At 34.6% G+C, this 21,313-nt stretch overlaps 1 protein-coding gene across 1 annotated transcript in view; it reads right to left on the bottom strand.

Moving 5' to 3' along the window:
- Nucleotides 1-21,313, bottom strand: part of SGCZ (sarcoglycan zeta) — a 174,503-nt gene that overhangs the window by 24,223 nt on the left and 128,967 nt on the right. The window contains exon 5 of the mRNA XM_053975625.1: nucleotides 2,414-2,486. Coding sequence (XP_053831600.1) covers nucleotides 2,414-2,486 — 73 coding nt within the window. The remainder of the gene's footprint in view (nucleotides 1-2,413; nucleotides 2,487-21,313) is intronic.

The following is a 21,313-nucleotide window of genomic DNA, read 5'->3' as shown; positions in this document are numbered from 1 at the left end:
TAGATGAACACAGTCATAGTGATTTTGTCACTCTCAACGTGCTCAGATGACTAACAAGTTAAGGTCAAAATTTAATGTGTTCTTTTGCTCCAGGCTTTTACAAAATATATGTTTTGACCTATTAGTAAACAATCCCTTAAATGTCACAAAAGGTGTCTCACAAACCATCAGACAGATCTACATGAACCAGACCTCCTATGCAAGATAGGAGTATTTTTAATTCTTAATAGAGGTAATGTAGAATCCAACTATCTAGCATGGTTTCTTGCCACTTGATCAATTTTCATCTCATTATTCCCAGCATTAGCTTGCAGGATTAACTGACTGTGGTGTGCAAGGCATGACATAGAAGAGAAAAAAACTTAAATTTGATCTTGCAGTTATCTCCAGAGGACAACAACAAATTAATTCATCCCCTTATCAAGGATGCTATTGAGGGCAAAGTTATCTCCATTTAACTATTGTCTGTCTATTTTGTGCACGGATATTGCCTATTAGTGCACCATATTTTAATGCACTGTTGGCCTAAAACCAGTATTTTGGGAATATATTGGCAGTTTAGTTTTTCTAAGTGTGTTCCTGTGAGAAACAGAAGCGAGAGAAACAGGAAGATTAAATTATTAAGATATAATTCATTTTCCTGATTCTAATGCATGATTCTTTTATGCTACTTATCCCAACTAATGAAGTCATCTTTAATTAGTTTTTGGGAATTGACACAACTGTCTTCACAAAGGATTGTATAACCGCACTGTCTGAAAGCAAAACCTTTCTAGCTATTATTTGAAAATGCAAGAAAGGAGAAAGATGTGACCAAAATGGTTGGACACATAGGAATTAATTAGATTAGTACTCAACTCAAGTTTATTTTTACACATGACCTTTTTCATAGTAAATATTAGGGGATCTTATCTGTATGAAAGATAAGATCAAAATCAGGCTCAAAATCAGGCTATAGAACTAAGAGTGTCTGAGGCAAGGTTCAGATATGTGGAGCTAATGTGAATCTGACTTTATCTTTTTGTCTCCCTGCGCACAATAGATTAAACTAAAATCTCAGGAAGCACTATGATCCTTGTGGGTATCAAATTCTTAGAGCAAATTTTCTATTTATGTTTCGTTCAGAGTAATCACGGTGGTCATTACTCCATTTTTTTTAAATCCAGTAGTCAATCATTTTACATATACAAGGCTATTAATAGGTTTCCAGTATATTTTATTTTGGAGCAAAAGGAAAAAAAGTCTGAGGCTTATTGATTGACCACAAGTACATATTCCAGCATGAAAAATATGGGGTGATTTATATTTTAATTAATGATCTAATGTATATTCCATTATCTTTCAGCCCTCTATACAATTATTCTCATAGTCTAATATATTTGCACCAATGCACTGCAATTTGCTGTCAAATTACATTCAAGTGTATCCATTGAAAAAAATGAATAATGCTAATTCAGCAAACTTTCTACTCTCCCATTACTTACCATTAAGTTTAACCATCCAAAGACACAGGGATGCAGCACTTGGAAAATCCTCTAGGTGATTTTAGGACTCCCATTATTGGACACCTTGGGTAAGGTTTTATTCTAAAACATTGAAAAGTAACAGGACCCAGACCAGCCCACTGAAATGTCCTAATAGTAATTGTCATAATTTTTAAATTACTAAATTGACTTGAGAGTTGTAAAAAAGAATATGATGGAACCCAACTAATATAGAGGAGAACATGTGTACAAAAACTTGCAGAACATGATATGGACTGAATATATTAAGAATAAATCACTTACAAGTAAGCTACAGTTACCTGACCCAACTCCAAGGGTGCCTGTTTCTTCAATTTTTTGAATAAAAGGTATGGGTTAAAATAATTATTAATGAGAGGGCAGAAAGTTGAATGCCAAATGCTTACTAATTTAAGGCCTTCTTGGAAAAATGAACTGAAGTAACAGTGGATTTGAAAACATTAAGCAACAAAAAGTTAAGATTAAAGAGCCCAACAACTCAGAAACACTGCTAAATAGAAAATATCTGGGACAGTTTACTTTAACTTGACCTATATATTCTGTAAAAGCACATAAAAAATCAAACTGGTCTGTTGCTATTGAACAATACTACACACATTGGACCTTAAAAACACCTGAATATTCCAGTCTCTATGGAAAATATATTTCTCAAGAATTCCACTATAGGAGGCAGGTCATATATAAAAAGCACTGTATTTTACATTTCATGTGATAGGAGTTTGTGGGAATTTTTTGACAGTTACAACAGACTGGAGTCTATAAGTGGTTTTGGATCTATGACTCATTAAATAGGCAGTGTATATATATTACTATACAGATATTGTTCTTTTAATCCAAACTTAATTTTTTTGGAGAATACTTGATTTTAAAACTTTTTGAACAACACCTACTTGAGGTCTTGGGAAGGTTCTGCTCTGATATGGGGTGTCTCCACAGAGTGCCCAAACACTGCCCCTTCCGTGCCTAAAATACATAAATAAAATACAGTACAATTACTTCGGAAAATAAAACCACATTGAAATATATGACCACAAATTGACACTATTAGGAAAAAAAAGTCTGATGATATCCTTTATTAATAACTATAAATGATTCTTCATATTTACATTTTCATTTCTATATCAAAATCTGGACTGACATTCTGTGAAGCTCTGGATTTCTGCTTTTTCACATACAAATCTGAAACACTTACAGATCCAAATTTTTCAGAAATAGTTCAGCTAAATGCTTATCTTCGTATTTTGGAGAACAGTTATTTTACAGAGAATGGAAATAATATCATAAGTTTGTATGGCAAAAGCATAGTAGAGAAATATCTGCTGCATTTTACATTCTGGTTATTTTGATTATTAAATTGAGATGCCAAGATTTTAGAAGTTTTGAGATAACTGTCTCTTGCCTGAAGTTGCTAGCTTAATCTCGATATCTGACAGTTTCAGAGTTTCTTTCCATCAGATCTTGCTCATTGAAAAATTTTATTCTCATGGAATGTGCTTTGGGTTGTGTTAGAAGCGGACCCTAAGGTATCTCCTACTGGGCATTTAAAATCCAGACAAAGAAAATGGGTAACAATTTTTTAAATCTGAATTGCTTCTCTATTGAATTTTGATTTATATTACTAGGTCCAAGTTGAATATGGTATTTCCACAGTTGTCATTAGACAACCAAGATTTTTCATTGAGAAACTCCTCTTCAATTAAAAAAAATAAAACTCCAGTAAATATTCACTGAAGATATTTGAAAAAAAAACAATTCTTTAAATGCATTTCTTGAAAGAAAATGATGGGGGGAAATAAAAGACAAAAAATAATAAGGATCTTTGTTCTTTGTTAAAATAATAGAAAACTCAAGGAATTTGTATGTAGGGAACAACACTATAAAATCAGCATTTCTCTTAGCTCTCTCCTCTAAGGACTGAACACATAAAAGTTATTTATACCACTCACTTTACATTTAATAGACAGAAATAGCCACTGTATGCTCTTAGGTATTTGAAGTTTGCCTCCTTTTTTTCACTTACTAACATCATCCTGCCTATCCTTGTTTACTGGTTTATCCAATGCCATTGTTTTTGTCATCCACTTCCATAAATTTTACTTTTCTTCTCTGAAGATGGTTTACTGGGCATTGTGCAAGGCAAATAGCCTAGAACCAGGGAGCAAAAGTCTTTCCAACAGAGAACCTCCAGCAAACGTGAAAGAATTCAATAAAAATGTGTAAAATGGGTAATGCATTTATCTTCTGTCAAAATAAGATCATGGAAACTGTCTGGGATAACTATGGCTCATTACTAAATATTCTTGAACTAATTGCTATATTTCAAAAGCAGAAGTTTTCTTTTGTTCTAAGACTTGAATTCTGAGTAGACCCAAAAATATACCTACAATATGTCATAGTAGGTCTGCAAGAAGTGTTCAACAGAACATAGCCACCACTCTAATTGCTACAGTATTTTAAATACAATAAAATATTTTCAATTTTTAAAAATTAAAATATTTTGCAAACTTTTTCAGAAACTCTGGATGTCAAAGAATATAGCTATTAGACACTTTTACAGTTAACCAATGATATTTAGTTTCAAACCCTTACCAGGATTTGAAAGCAGAATGAGGTTATAAATGTCAAATTGGTAACATTACTTTTTAGTGTTAAAGGGGAAATAGCCTGAGCAAGAAGCAAAAAAAGCCTAAGCTAAGCAAACTTCAATCTGGTAATAATTTTTTAAACTCCATCTTCATTAAAAGAAAACAAAACTAAAAAACCAATCAACCAAAAAAAAAAATACAACCCACCCCCCAAAACCTTCATTGTGAAGTGTTCTATTAGTATGGGGTATTGAAGATAGAAAGAGGAGAGTAATGAATTAAAATCCTAGTCTTTTATCTCCAGAAATCTATAACCTTTACAAATATTCTGGAAAAGAACACTGAAAACAACTTTATTACAACTGTTGCTTTGAAGATCTCACAAAAAAACTTCAACAAAATCCTCTTTCTATAACCAAGCTTTGCTAAGTGTTATGGAAAACCACAGGAGGAAAAAAAACAGCATTACTTTTTTCCTAGTATTATTTCTAAATGTGTCGTGCAGAATCTGTTTTTTAAATCTGGCAATGATTTGAGGTTCTCTTTCCTTTAAAAGACCAGAATAGCATGTCTGCATGGCCAGGCCTTCTGCCACTCAAAATAAAGCTCATCCCTGTCTACGATGAACCTCTCTGGGAGCTGAATATCCAAAATCAAAGTGTGTTTCCAGATCCCATTCATCATTTTCATCAGTAAAATGAAATGCTTTCAACCCCAAGGGCCCTTTATATTTCTGAAGGTGGCAATGGGATATGAAGCCATAAATAAGTGAGCAGAATGCAGAGTTGCCAATCTTTACTTATGAGAAGACCAAGCCTGTGATATTTGAAAGAACATTATCAATGCAAAGAGGCACAAAATTCACTCAAGTATGAGTCATTAAATCAATCAGTAGTGCCAAAGGTAATACCAGGCAAAGACTGATAATAAAAGTTAAATGACAGCTGGTTCTAACCCAGCTTTAGTATCTCCTCACTTTCAGCATCATTATTTTAAAAGACGAAAAGGCATTTCTTCCCTAAGAAAATCAAAATTTGAAAGAAAGACCAAGTTTTTCAAGCAGACTGTAAATCCAGGCAGACAGAATTAAAGATAAACTGATATAATTAAATAAAATATAGTTAAAACTAAAACCAAATCAAATATGCTCTTTGAAAATACAATCTTAATTTTTTTTTTTTTTTTTTTGCTATTTGAAAATGTAATCTTAATGGTTTTTTTGCTATTTGAAAATGCAATCTTAATGTTTTTTTCTTCTCATACAACCTCAAAAACAGAAGTATAACAGTTCCTATAATAAATGCTTTATTCTTAAAAAAAATACTTTCAACAGTACAAGAATATCTCCAATTCCCTTTATTACATAGTGGAATAAAAGCAGACACTTTCAATTTGCTTGGTTTTAGTAAGAAAGGTGAAAAAGATCAGCCAACCAGAATTTATTGTTATGTTTCCTGCAGTTAAACAGCAGGGTCAAGAAAAAAGAAGATTATCAGCCTTAGTAAAAATACAGAAGAAAAACTATATTATCATTTTTTTCAATCAACTATATGCAAATCTGTAGTAATCTGATGGGAAGTTGAACCATGCAGTTCAGTATTCTTAAGAAATGCTACTATAAACATACCTTCTAATGATATAATTAAATAAATAGAACTATCAGACCAAATTCAAAATCCATAGCATTATTTTCTAATTGAAAGAAATATACTTTAGATATTTGATAAATTACAATGTTATGATAGTTATTTTTACAGAAATAAGAGGACATACTAATAATTGTATTCCCAGACTTGCAGAATCATAGCTAAGACCTACTTTGAGATGAGTGAAATTCTAGTGAGAGATGAATTAATACAAAAAAGGTATAAATAGAAAAGGCTTGAACCTTGAGGCCCTTTCAAGTACAGCTCAAAAAGAAGTAGTTAGGCAACAGAATTCAAAGGAACATGAGTTAGAATGGATAACTACAAAAAGTGATCCTTCTAGAGGAAATAAAATCACAAGGCCATGGTGTAGGTGCAAAGGATCTAAAATAAAAACTGTAACTGAACAAAATTACTCACACCTTCAGTTTTCAGTTGAAGAAAATAAGTAAAGACTTCACTAAGAAAGAAGCATCTGTGCAGCCAAATTACTGATCAAATAATACCAGTTGTTATAGAGATTGTTGGAGAAAACACAGTAAAAAAGCCAGGTAAAAGGCCAAAAGTTCCATTCTGTATTTATAGAGAAAACTTTTTATGTATAGCTGATTCATAAACACCAGACCTTTAAGAAACTTCTTTGACACAGAGCAAATCAAAATTTCCCTTTTGCTACAAGCAAAAAACACTCACACGTTCCTGCTGAAACAGAACATTCAGAATTCAGAAAGACCAGTACAGACTACTAATTTCTGCTCAACTTACTGGTTTCTGAAATTCAGCCTTTGGGAAATGACAAGTGTCATTAAAAAAATGGAAGTGCAGCATTGGCATTTGGTTCTGGATTATATTTGCTTATGCATGTGCATGCTGAGGAATTTTTTTTCATTTATGCAACCAGCAAATAATCCTTTCATACTTTCTGAGTAGTTAGCTTACATAACAAAATGGTAATTTTCAAAGTGGCTTCGTATGTAACAGGATGAACAGACCAAGCTGTGGTTTATTTTCATTTTGGGTTGTTTTTTTGGGGAGGCTTGTTGGAAGGTCTATTTGTTGTTTTTTTGTTTTGCTTTTTCTGTTTTGTGAAAAGAATGCTGTCTGAAGAGTTGATAAGGCAAGAACTAAAAACTAATGAAGTATTTTGCTGTGGAAAATGACCCACATATCACCAATGACCCACTCCTTCACATCTTTCATGTAAGCGAATCACCTAACAATGGAATTGTGAATAATTTTGATGTGTACAAACTACATGCCATTGCAGCATCACAGACACAGCTCAGTTTTACCACCTTGATTTTTCACTAGGTTTTTCAGAAACATCAAATACAATTAGTGAGATTATGCAAGTACTAGATTGGGATGCCAATTTGTCCGTCGAGTTACAGACTTCAAAGAAAGGTTTGTAAAATATTTATTCCTTTTGAAGCTTGCAATTTTATTTGTTGCACATTAAGTTAAAACATTGACAGATTTCACAAAGAGGGATAGACAATCAAGACTTTTTTACCATTGAAGAGACCTTAAAAACACAGATTATGCGTTTCAAGTTTGGAACTTTTATCTTCTAAAAATTTAATTGGAATAAAAAAATTAAATTCTAAATTCTTTTACCATGTGTATATGGATAAAATTTAAAAGGTTTTTTATAAACTTTGAAAGCTGTTGTTCAACAATAAGACCTTGGAAGAGCTAATCACTGCCAGACTGGAAAAAAACCCCAGAAAGCACTTGAACATGACTAATTTGTGATGCATATTTTCTGTACGGCAGCCTTACTAAAGCAAAACTTCTTACTAAGCCTTTCATTTAAATCAGAAGAACAAGTTCCCCAATAAATTAAAATTCATCATCTTCAGTGAGTTAAATTTTGATCAAAGCAAATCACAGCTCCAGGAAATACTTGCAAAATTGCAACAGTCAGGATTTATCTTTTTAAACAGTATCTTAACTTACTAAGTACAAACATTTGAAACATAGATTCCTAATGGTGGCAGTCAAGACACCTCTTGTCTTGCAATGCGGATGATAGTGGATTGTGATTATCTGTTCAGTTTCTTATCCATAGCATTGTTTGAAGGTTCACATCCAAAATCTGTGTTTGGCTACCACTTGATTTACTTTTCTGAAAAAGTAAATCTGTTTGAATAAAATCTGAACAGAGAATAGCAGTAACATTATTCAATTAATAATTGGAAATGACTATTCTAAATGCTCCCTCTGAGATGAAAGAGCCAGTAAATGTAAATGAAACTGCTGAAAAGTCACATTAAATCTGAATAGTTCCTCAAAACATGAATGAAATTCAAATATATATAAGGGATTTAGAGAAAAGAGGTTTTAAAAACATAATAATTTCTGTAATATCTTTTACTTTTTCCCCCTATTAGGTATGGCAGATGGAGATACACATGACAGTAAAAATGATGAAATACAATCATTTTCTGCTTGAATTGATCCAGTCTCCTTGAAACTTTACAACAGCTAGATATGTGAATAGATTTAAAGATTATATTGAGATTTCACAATAAATAATTTCTAATCCCACCCCCCCTCAAAATTCATCGTCTTTTTATATAAATCATAATCTGGACTTGCAGTTTTCTTAAAATTGTGTAAATGATTTTGGGTTCATGATAGTTCATCAGATACAAAAAATGTCCCCGTCTACATTCAAAAGATAGAATTTTAATGGGATTATTTTCATATTTAATAAGTAAAAAAGATCACATTTTCACTTTGTTGTAGTAGATAACCCTAGATTTTGGAACACTCAGGCTTATGCTCTAATGAATAGTTAATTAGTTTCAAAGCAGAATTGTTGTTTCCCTGATGAAAAATGGATGAATCAATGAATAGGAAGACTATCAAACAACAGTCAATAGCTTCATAACCAGGGCACTCACCTGGAATATAATGGAATGGTACATAAACTTGGATATCCCAAGTACAAAATGGGAGAATGAGAATAATGTTTCTCACACAGTTTCAAGAACAAATGGCAATAATTTCCCACTTTGAAGCTTTCTGGAAAATGCATCTGCCCACCCACAAAACCTAGCCAGGAATGTCCATCCAATTTCATAGAATCATATAATCGTTAAGGTCGGAAAAGAACTCCAAGATAATCAAGCCTAGCCCTTAACTGATCACCACTTTGAAAATTAACCACAGCATTAATTGTCATGTCCAGTCATTTCTTGAACACTTTCAGGGATGGTGACTCCATCTTTTCCCTGGGCAGCCCATTGGAATGCTTGACCACCCTTTCAGTGCACAAATTCTTCCTGATGTCCAACCTGAACCTCCCCTGGTGTACCTTGAGAGCATTTCCTCTTGTCTTGTCACTAGTCACTGGCGAGAAGAGATCCACCCACCCACTTTCAGAAAGTTGTAGAGAGTGATAAGGTCTTTCCCAAGCCTCCTTTTCTTCAGGCTAAACAATCCCAGATCTCTCAACTGCTCCTCATAGTCCTCACTCTCTAGATTTTGCATCAGCTCCATTGCCCTTCTCTGGACACGCTCCAACATTTCAATGTCTTTTTGAAGTGAGGGGCCCTGAATTGGACACAAGGACTTGAGGTGTGGCCTTCACCAGTGCTGGGTACAGAGGACCATCACTGCTGTGGTCCTGCTGGCCACACTATTTTTGATACAGGCAAGGATGCATCTGCTTCAAAAAGCTCTAAAATAAAATAATTTAGTATTAGATTTTGATAAAAGTAAAGGGTATTTTCCCTTCAGTGATGACATTCCATAAATAAATAGTTTGGTTTTGAAAAGTTAAAAACTCAGAGGAATTTATCAGGAAATTTTCCATTAAGTCTAGCCACTTAGTTGTGTAAATTAGGAACATAGATTACTTATATTTTATCTGTAGCCAAAATGGAGAAATTGGCATCTCTAGGGGTTATCTCTAATGATAATGGACTGAGACTAGAGCAACAATGCAGACAACCCAAGCACCTTGAAGCTTTTGCCTTCAACACCTGATCAGCAACTGATGATCTGAATTTTATCTAAATTGGGAAAATCTTGTTTGGGAATCTCACTTTAACCGTATCAGAAGTCATTCAAGTTTCTTACCCATAGCATTTTAACTGCTTCATAGGGTACCATATTTATCTTTTAAAGGCAAGTTCTCTGTGCCATATAGAAATGTGCATTTATTTCTGTTCTCTTTGCCATTGCTGTAACATACTGATGACTTGTTATGAGTATGTGAGAATTACTGCTGCATTCATACATTTTAGTAAATTGTTTTATTTATGCGAAGGAGGCCACAAAGCAGCAGGACAATCATCCAGATTTTTTAAATAGTTGTACTATAGGATTTTTACTGTATTGGAATTAGCATGCCATTGATAAATTATAATCAGATATTTAGATAAGTGCATTTGCGCACCCTGTAGAAGTTCATCATATGAAAGTACATAATATGTATTTAAAAAGTTTTAAAATACTTCCAAATACTTCTGAATACATGCAAAAATTAAAATCTGTGACAAATCCTTACATGTATTTCCACAATGCCAAAACAGGGATATGTGGATATAATACATTATGGCGCCTATTAAACCAAAATACAACAAAAATACTAGTAACTCAAATGATTGAAAATATTTTTTATTTTTCAGATACTAGAAATAAAATGAAGCTATAATATTAATTCTTCACAAGGTAGTTAAAAAGTTTCTATTTTATATTAGCACTAGTGATTATCACCTATTATGAGTTCCTATTCCTGCTCTTTATTAATATTCTGGTTTTCTCTAAAAGTATATTACATAGATGAATATATTTAAACCAGGAATTAGATAAGTCTTTATTGCAGCTTTAAATGGAAATTCTGCAGCTGTGAGTAGAAGTGTGAATGTGGAACAGTTATTTTGTCACTTAATATTCTCACCTTCAAGTCTGCATAGCCATGAATCTATGCTTTTAATTTAGCAACAAAATGGAAGCAGGTGTATTTCAAACCAATTAACTGCAGTGACTGCAAACCACCAATGGTTGTGTTAGCAAACACGTGCCTATTTGTTCTGTGTACTAATCACAAGAAAGACAGCCTTTTCTACAGGAAAGGATAAGATACTAAAGCATAGTGTAATATGGGAAAGCTGGCTGAAATATGCATCTTTTGCCAAAGACTCAGATGTTTTTTTCAGGCAAGAACCACAGGAGACATGCCACATACCTTGCAGATGCTGTAGGAAGAGGGTTTATGGCACTAATTTACTGCTAGATCTACCACTCCATTTTCAAGATGGGACTGAGCTGGTCACAGTGTAATTTATCAGTGCCAGTCTCAATAGTTCCTTCTACATCACCAAGGAGCAGTATCCAGGACTCAGACTACAACCACAATTCAGATTACTTGGCAAATCTTGCAACAGTCCAACTCTGCTGTGAGTCTTGTGGCAAAACCTTCGTCTTGTCTTTGCTCTTTTACTGTTTCTGAGTCAGGAGGGACTCAAAAATCACACTCTCATCACTGCTGCAATACAACTATCATAAATTCACCTTTCACATACCTATCATAAATTCAGACTTTTAAGATTTAAGCGCTTTCCATTGCCTTGCTATATACCAAAGCAAGTCTAGCTAAAACTAGCAAAGCAGGGTTTCATGCTGCATCAAAATTCAGTGTGGTCAGCTGCCAGAGAAACCGGTTATTCACATCCTTTTAAAGTACATTATGTTCAGGCATTTTCAGAAGAGAAAACTGAATCCTGGGCACCAGGACAGTCATGCCAAGGGAACAGAATGTCATACAATTTGACAGTCATCATCAAATTAGTTATTTTGCTTTATAATTTTTAAGTTAAAAACACAGAAAAAATAGATTTCCTTTGTCCAGCTATCAATAAAAGAACTTACTAGTTTCAGAGACAGGTTAAGAGACGATAATAGAATCTTTTTTATTTTGTGTTTTCTTCAGCTCCACTGTAAGAGGTATTTCTTCTCTATATTATCCACTTAATAAACTGTCACGATGCTTACCACCAGCCTTTCAGCTTACACTGAAGAGAACGTGACTGGAAAACCTCTGTTCTTTTATTCTTACACCTTCCAAAGGAATATACTTCTTTTAGTTTTAATCTTCCTTGTCCTATAGGCTCCCTCTGGCCTCTAGACATCACTATAAGTAATATATTCTGGTTTTTTTCAGCAGGATACTCCCTCTGCTCCTTTTCTTGTTTTACATTAAAATTCACTTTAGTATCTATACAATTTTTTGCATTAATTTTTGTCTAAATGAAATTGTTCTGAGTTACTGTTAGATTTGCTGTCAAGAAGGAAAAAGAAAAGAGAGTGATTTCATTAAAACTTCAAATACAGAAATTCTAATTGCTTTTTCCTTTCTTTGTAAATCTAAATATAAACCAGGGAGGAAAGGCCAAGAATGACGGTGACAAGTAAAAAAATTGCAACTATAAAAAGCCTGAAAACAGTTCTGACAGCTAAAACATGAAACAAACTTGTTGATAGATACTCTTTCTATATACACAATATGCTTTATCTATTTTCTCTGCTCTACACTGAGAGTGTAAAAAGAGATTTAAAAAGTAGTCCATCATTTGGTAATGCTGCTAGGATAAAAATACCAAAAATAATACAATTGGCTTGCTTGATATAAAAATAAATACATTTTAAAAAGCTATCTCCCTCTGATGTTTGAAGAGAAAAGACTTTCAGATGCAACTACCAATCTCACCTCCTGCTTTCAACCATAAATTGGGACAGGAATTTTTCAAGTGAACCTAGCATTTGGCTACTTCCAGTATCCTGGTTTGTTGAACTTGGAAGCATCTAGGGTCATAGCATGATATCCAAGTACCTTTAAAATTTACCATGCTGCTGTTATATAGAACTCTGACCAACACAACACACTTTGCAGACAGTGATGTAGATAAAGGAAGGAAAATACTCTATTACATTGTAAGTAGTGTAACCTATAGTACTTGCTGTCATTTCTATCACACTTTATGAATCAAATTGGTTTAGAATGAAGATACTTAAGGGAAAGTTCTCTACTTGAACTAAATAACATTTTGGCATTTGTAAAGTGATAAGGCTGCTTGTAAGGACTGGAAGGTATTTGTCTGTACATGACTGTGCATGTGTTTCTATGTATATGTGTGTTCTGATCTACTCTCTAGCAGTGTTTTTCTAGCATACTCACAAATAAGGTTCAAATGTTTTACAAATCTGACAGCTTCAATGAAAACCAAGATACACACATAAAGAACAGTTACTGTAAGATGGAATTCTAATGCTTTCTAAGTAGGAAAAGGTAGATAATCATATCCCACTGTACCCTTTACTTAGTGTTGTCAGGATCAGTACGAGTGTTCTTCAGATCCTAAACCAGTAAAATTTATGCTATTCATATTCAGTTCAGTTTAATGATGAATGTAACATATAACATCAGGAAGCATGGACATGTAGGTTTAGTGTGGGCTACCAGCTCCAGTACGATGAGTCTCTGAAAAGAGAGGGCCCTTCCTCTGATTGCTTTACCTTGCTAAGCTCATTCATTCTATCCTTTCTTGTAACAAAGTGTGCTTATTTATGGAGCTTTCTCATCTTCCCCTCACTGTACCAAACTTTAGTCAAAAGTGAAGATGACAATACATCCCAAAAGCAATTAACTTATGTGTAAATGCAAGTACTAATCCCTAGTTTTTTGGTCACACTAACCACATTTCACTCTAACCAATGTGTTACAGCTTAGAAAAAAGAATATAAATAAAACTACAATTGTTGCATCCCGGAGTTTGGGTTTAGATTAGGGTTTTTAATTTATGTTAAAATAAGTCAAGTTCTGTAATCCCGCGTTTCCCCCGCGTTGTTCCCCCCCGCAGTTTCTGCCCCCATGTTGCCTGCTGCCGGCTCTTACCCCTGTGCTGCTCCTGTAACCACCCTGCCGTCCGGCCCCGGGAAACCCCGTGCTGGCCACCCCAAGCCACACGATCCCGCTCAGCCCGCGGCTCAGCGCCCGCCCCTGCGGGGCTCTCTGGTTGGTCGCGGTTGCTGACATCATCGCCACGGCAGCCGCCCCTATTGGGCGGCAGGCCGTGGATCCTCTCGCCCCGCCCCTCTATAAAGCCCTATCCCGCCGGCAGTCAGACGCCATTTTCTCCCATGCGAGTGCCGGGAGCGGTCGTGTCTTTCCATCGAACCGCGCCACGTGACCAATAAACCGTTCCTGCCAAGCACGGAGTAAATGGACAAATTCCTTCCTCTTTGCCGGGTCCCTAGCGCACGGTAACAGCGGTTGGCCAGCCCACGCGCCCAAGACACGGAGCCGTGTCCGGGAACCCGCGGCAGCAAACCCCGGCAGCACGTGGAAGCTACGCCACAGCCGGGCTCCCAAGAGCCGCGTGCGGCCGGGGAGAGCAAAAACCCACGCCGCATACAATGAAGAGGACTGTATGTAATATGTTAGTAAGAACTAAGATTAGAAAGAAAAAAAAATATTGAATTTATATTAGGTGACTTGTGACTAGACATAAACAGGAAATATCTGAACTCTGCTAAGGCTTATTCCTCTCTGTAATCATTAAGTTCAAAACCAAATCAAGACCAACCAGTTCATCTTCAACAGATGATATAATTAACTCTGAAGTAAAAAATGAAGGAAATTCTACATTCTCTACAGCCAAACTATTTCCCTGTTCCTCTAGTCTTTCATTTAAAAGATTTCTGAATTTTTTGTTGATTAGTTGGTGTGAGGTATTTTGTGGGGTTTTGGGTTTTTTTTTGTTGGTTGGGTTTTTTTTTTTATTTGTTTGGGTGTTGTTTTTGGATTTGGGGTTTTAACTGATAGATAGTATTCCTTGTTTTTTCAACAGGTTGTTTCTCAGGGCCTCAAGACTGAAATGAAATTCTCTTTGAGATTTTTTTCTTCAAGCTACACAGCACCAACTTCTTCTCTCTTCCTCAGAAATAATTCTTCTGGACAACTAATCAGTCCCATGGATGTGGGCTCTATCCAGTTGTTTACTGAACAATGCTACACCAAACAGGACTAAACTCTCTGAAGAGGACCTTGCCAGTGTGGAATAGCTGAGAACTTCAGGGCCTACTCCTGTTTACACATTCTAGCTTCATATTTGACTTTCTTCTTTCACATGATGCTCTTGACCTTTGATCAAAATGCTTTCTAACTCTTTTTCTAGGGGTAATACTTAATACTTAAGTAATACTTAATCTTTAAGTATTACTTAAGATTTCTTTGAGGTTTGAAAATTGACCCCTAGAAGTCAATTTGATTTTGTTTTGCTGTTGTCTTTCCCTATAACTTTGGAGCAGGGGATGTTTTCAGCTGAAATAATTTTAAGATTTCTTTTCACCTTCACATTTTCAATTCTTCCCCACAGCAACACTTACATTACTTTTTCAACACTGTGTCATCCTTACAATCTATACGTCTTTTGTACAATCTTGATATTTTCTTCTTTTTTTCCCCCCAATGGATGTTTGTCACTGTAGTTAAAAGTCTTTTGAAGTTAAAAGAAACAAGAGGCCCCCAAATAATCCAAAATGTTATCACTAGACCTTATGAATTAGATGAATCCTTTTCTTTATCAAAAAGCCTAATCTGTTTCATTTTTTTTTTTTTTTGTTTGGTAGTCAACATTACCACATAGGTTATTCGCCCTTTCTTCAATACCCATGAAATACAAATAATAATTTATTTTGAATCTCAGAGCAATTATATAGCTTTCAGATGTGTCCATTTCTGCCTGGATATTGAGGTTTTTTTCTTCATTCTATTTTTGTGAGATAATTTTTACCACAGATAATTTCCACATCTTGCATAGAATATGTGTTGATTTTTACCACTCTTACTTCTGGAATTTACATTATCTATTCTGAATTTTTAAGCATTTCTATCTATACTTCTTAAACTTCATAACACATACATATGTACTTTCTGAGCCTTGAGTAAAGCCACATTGTAATACACAATTCAAATACAAAGTCCTATATATATTGATGATATTTTTCGACAGCCAGAATAATGGCTTATTATGTTTGTGCCTTGGTGTCCTGAATTTAATGCTGTCAGACACTGTGAAATTTAAACTCATCATTAGCCACAATGAGGATAGGAATTTAAATTCACAATGTAGGCTGAAAGCTGCAGGCCATATTTTTTTTTGTTGTTTAAATAATTTTTTTCTGGAGTTGCTTTCTGTGTGCTAAATTATTCCTAGCTTATAGGAGTCTGCTATGAATAAGATTTGAAATGTATTGCAGAGCAGACATTATTGGAATCTATGTTTTTCACAGCTTTACCTGCATACCTGCTTTATAAACTGATCTAGGCAAAACAGTGCGGTCCAAGATGTTACTGGTGGCGAGCTAACATTTCCTCAGAGTAAGGCTTTGTATCAAACTGTGACTACCATGGACTGAAACAGTCCTCAAACCTTCATGTGAGGCTTTCTGCTACTTTCCACCTAAATTTAGAGTTAATTCATGTAAGTTTGTAAAGCATGATGTATGTCATGACAAATGCTTCTATAATGTCACCATGCACTTTGTGGTTACTAAATACATTAGCTTGTGCTTCAAGTCGGGATAAAAATTTGCTTAAGGTTCAATAAAAATAAAAAAGCCACTTTGTAGGGGTTTCTAACATAATTCAGAGAAAATGAAGTCCTCTTCTGACATGCATTACATGTCTTACAGTAAGAGGTACATCAGTATATTCTTAGTGAAAAGTCAGGTGCCTACAGTATCTCCTGAAAATGTAACAGTATTTCTCCTATTCTGAAAGCTTTACAAATTGAAATCCAAATGACTTCATCTTCTAGCACCCAATGAGAATACTGTTCCAGGACAAAGCAAAATTTTTTTGGCCTGTAGTCACCATTATAGTGTGAGTATTTGGAACCAAATGCTCTTTTTTTATTGAACTGAAATCCTACAGTGTTCTGCAGCCTGACCCTTATCTCATACAACAATTTTTTTTCCAGATATAAATAAACCGCAAGCAAGTTCTTTAAGGTAAAATAAAAGAGGAAAATAGGAATGTTGGAGCTCTTTTATGATTCACCTTTCCCTTCTGTGAGTAGTTATACCTTAAAAATAGAGATGAGTCTGACTGCTGCAATTTAAATGTGCATTTTCAAAACTACAAAGCCTGAGGGCATGTAAGTGTCAGACTTAGCTCAGGTTTAACAGTTAGAATGTTGCTACAATATCTGAACCCAATTAATACCTGGTGCCTGCATCAAAGCCTTCTGAAAGTTTACTGTGTGTTTTCCAAAAAAGCTGTTTCGGTTTGATTTAAAAGGTGGTTTACCTTTTAAATCTGGTAGCTACCCCTTAGTGGGGCAATTTTCCACTAAGCTTTGTCCACTCCCTAATTCATGTGGATTTGCCTGGTTATCTGTAATTCAAATACCTCAAACTAGAACTATTTTAAGTGCATCTGTAGACTTTATACAGTCCTTCAGCAGGAAATGTAGAATATGACTAGGAATATGATGCAGAAATTGGCAGTTTTTCCTAAAAGCATTAATGCTTCCATTGGCCACAAATATCCAACAGTGAATATTAGTGTTAATCTTGGTGTTAAAGCTTTAACCTGAAAATCAGATTCACTTAAGTTTGAAACAGCCTCTGGATTGATGCTGCTCTGTACCAGAACAGGGAAAATGGTCTCCACTAACCTTGAGAAACTGCTGGCTGCATTCTGCAAAGGAACAGTTCAGACAAGAACAGAATCACCTTTAAAAAAATAAACCTTATTTAACAGAATTAATAGATTACAGCCCAGAAGGAGAGGAAAGGATTAAAATCTGTCTTCTCTTGTAACTGATGCTATAATGAAAAAAAAGAAAAAAAAAAGTTGATTACTTAAGGAGAGTTATTCAGAAAGTATGGATTATAGAAAGGTTGACTCTCTAGGTAGGAGATTATTCTACCTCTATTTCAAAGGTGTGTTATTTACTTGTTTGGGTACTTTATTTTTTCTTTCTTTTTCCTTTATTCTGCCTGACTATATGCTTCTATTATTTCTCAGTCTACAGAACAGGCTAGATGAGAATTTTTCACTGAAATGGCTGTAAAGGAATTGAACACATTTTCTTGCTCTGACAGAACTGTTTGCACATTTGTCTGCTTTTTGGTTTATTCCCTTTTAAGAAAAAATTCTTTTACCAAGACTTATTTCACTTTACATATGTTTCTGAGACCAATTCTTCTTTTCCTTCCATACAATTTTAAGTGCCAAAAGTCAAAATCTTTCTTTTGTCAATAAACTGTTGTTATCCTTAGGTTAATGTACTCCTCCAACAGTCTACACAGTCACCTGCAGGCTGGTGTAGATACACACTGCTTGGAATCTGAGCTGGCTGGATGCATTCTACCCTTAAATAGAAGATATAAATTTATTTAAGCAGTGTCCTGGATAATAAATTTATTTATTCATTTATTTATTCTCACCATTTGTAGCCTGCCCATAAAGCTTTCAGTTCATAGACAAGTTGGAGTCAGGTATATAAATGTGATTGTAATCAGCTCTGTAGCTGTACCTCCAGAGTCATGCCCTGACAGGTTGTTTTGTCAAGTGGTTAGACTACAACAATAATGTCTTTCAGTAAGCGCTCCCTCAAAGGCAAGAATAGACATGAAGTGCTTTCTTGAGACCTAAATAAACTTATCAGAAACCTTATTCATCACTGGAGTACATATTAATGTACTCATTACTCAGGAAAAACAGAAATCCTATATATGTGATGCATTTTTGTCACTGACAGATGACAAAAGATTTCAGGTTCATTCAGTGTTCAGGATACCAAGAATTTGTCATATCTGCTTAAAGGATTAAATTTTAGCACCACATCAAATACAGTAGTTTTACTGTGGTCAGATAATTTGGCTCCATGAGCCACCTTAAAATGATTAAATGCTTCCCTTCATCTTCACTCTCCAAACTCCATCTGTCCTGAATGACAATCCACCCACTGAACATGGCAAATCCAAGATCTTCTTTCCCGTTCATACTGAAATTCCTATTCAGTCTCTCAGTGCACTAGATATAAGTCTACTGCAATAACCATATACATCAAATAATAAGTTATTTTTCAACATTTCAGTACTTGTTATAAATATTTTATTTCTACTTCTCCAACCTAATTTGCAATTCACATATATTTCCTCATAATTCTGTCATATTTCCTTTTAATAGCTATAAGCCATATTTCTATTTTATCATTTCTTTTTAACTACCCTGGAAGACCTTTCTATATTTCAATTACCTGCAGACTCCTAGTCCTGCAGCATAGTCTTAAAATCAAAACTGAAGTATTGATGCAGTCCTCTGCATATTAATACTGATTATTATTAGAATATTATCAGAATATAGGTATGCTGGAACCTTCTGAAGCTTCCTTGACACATCAAGGCTCTCATCTTTCATCTAGTGAAGTCAATGACTGATCAAAAGCCAGACTGAACCCACTGTAAGCATATACTTCAGTGTAAAGAAAAAGATACTTGCAGCCCTTTACATACTTTTTCCTGACACTGCTTTGGTGTCAAAGTATATTTGACCTATGTACATCCTACTATTACTCTGAGAAAGTTACCACAGTATGTGCTCTACTGTCCTTTTCCGACTTCCATTTTTTCACATGATTGTACTATTTGACAAGGAAGAAGGTTCTTAGGAAGTCATAATGTCCTGCAAATTTTTTATGCTTCTTTTGTTTCTCCTAGTACTGCTAGCAACAATGTGCAAACCTTTGTACAACTGCAATTCCCCCAGTCAGAACTATTTCTGTGTTTGAAATATGGGAAAAAAGTGAGCTTCAGCCAATTGGATCAGGCCATACAATACAGATGTGGAACTTCATGTATCTGAAAAGTTTGCATTTCCAAAAATTATGAAGTGGTTGAACTCTACAGAACTAAAATCTTGGTAAAACTATAACTGACAAATTTCTAAGTAGCTCCTTATTTCTTCTTAGAGAAAAAGTATTACTGTTGACATGTTAATTATCATAATAAAAAAATTCAGTTCTATCCCGAAAGGAGTTCAAGTCCTGGGCTAAAACAGACTACACCACCCAGATATGCAGCAGTAAGAAAGAAAATAATCCAGCAATTAAGAAAGTAGTAGGAGACAAGATTAATTCAATTTCCTTAAAGGTAAGTAATATTCTCCAAACAATTTAGACTGGGTTATTTAGAAAAAATTATATAGCTGATTTGCTACATCTAGAAAACGAAATTGGATTTGACTGCAGAACAGCAATGGCTTCTGATTGATGACCTATCTAATTTAATTTGCAAATCTATTTTTGCTTTGCTTTTTAAAGCACGATTAATAAACATAAAAAGCCACATGTGCAAGTATAACATATAGAAGCTATGTAAACCTGGAACAAAAGAAATTATACCATAGTTTTTATGGGTCTCAGAAGAAGGGTCAGAGATAAAATCATGTTTAAATAAAGGACATTATAGAAAAGTGAAGAAATTATATAATCAAAAGAACATGTAGGAGACAACATGAGAGTTAAATTACTGACTCTTCTCTTTTGAAATCATAGAGAGAGAAATACCCTTTTCAAAAAGCAAAATGTTTGTAAAATTTGGATAGAAAAGTATGAGTTGAATGGGAGAAGAGAGAATTTCTGACAGTGTGCATTTAGCCTTAACTAAGAAAGCCACCTCGGAAGATAAAGCAGAAAAAAACCTCATTTACATTGTCAGAAAAAAAAAAAAAAATAGGTGCACTTTGACTAAAACTAGGTGAGTTCCAGGTTCCTTCATCCTTCTTATACAGCTGCTAACTACGAGTTTGCTTTAAGGAAAAAAAAACAAAAACAAACAAACAAACAAACAAACAAAAAAAAAACAACAAAAAAAACCCCAACTATACTAACAGAGCCATCCAGTGAGGTTTTTTATATAACTTTATTTCACAGCATTTTCTCAAGAAAATGTACACTGACCTAAGGGATTCTTAATCTTTCTCAAAAGTGCTCTGGCAGGACAAAGCTGCCTCATGATGTGTGCTTGTACTCTCATGAACAAGGTTGATCAGTACAGTTCTGTTACAAGAGTATCTTACAGAGATCATAATCCAGTTAAAAGAAAAATGAAATAAAAAGCAAAGGGACGAAAATTTTGAATTAAGATTTAAATAAGAGAAGTAAAAATTAAACAGATATTCTTGTTCTGCAGGTACAGAGAGACAGAAGAAAAGCCTGTGATGTTATAGATGCTTGGAACAGCAGAGTGAATATAAAAAAATGGAGAAAGTTTAACTATGTGCAGCAAAGAACCTGTGAGCCCACCATAAAATGATCTCCTTGTTACTACTTGTTTCCCTGGTTCTTTAACAATATGTTCACTTCATCAAGCCTTTCTCTTTCCTCCCTCCAAAGCTCCATTATACATTTTAAACTTGGTGGCAGGAGGCATCTCAGTGCAAAAGGACAATAGCTGCAATTCTCACAGCTTTCTCTAACAGCACAAAATTTGAATCCTTTTTCTTCTTTCCTTGAGTAATAAAGCAGAAAATAGC

Source organism: Vidua macroura, chromosome 4 (assembly GCF_024509145.1).
Source record: "Vidua macroura isolate BioBank_ID:100142 chromosome 4, ASM2450914v1, whole genome shotgun sequence".
NCBI classification, from domain to species: Eukaryota; Metazoa; Chordata; class Aves; order Passeriformes; family Viduidae; genus Vidua; species Vidua macroura.
The sequence above is the reverse complement of the archived record's forward strand: the minus strand, read 5'-3'. Positions and strand labels throughout refer to the sequence as shown.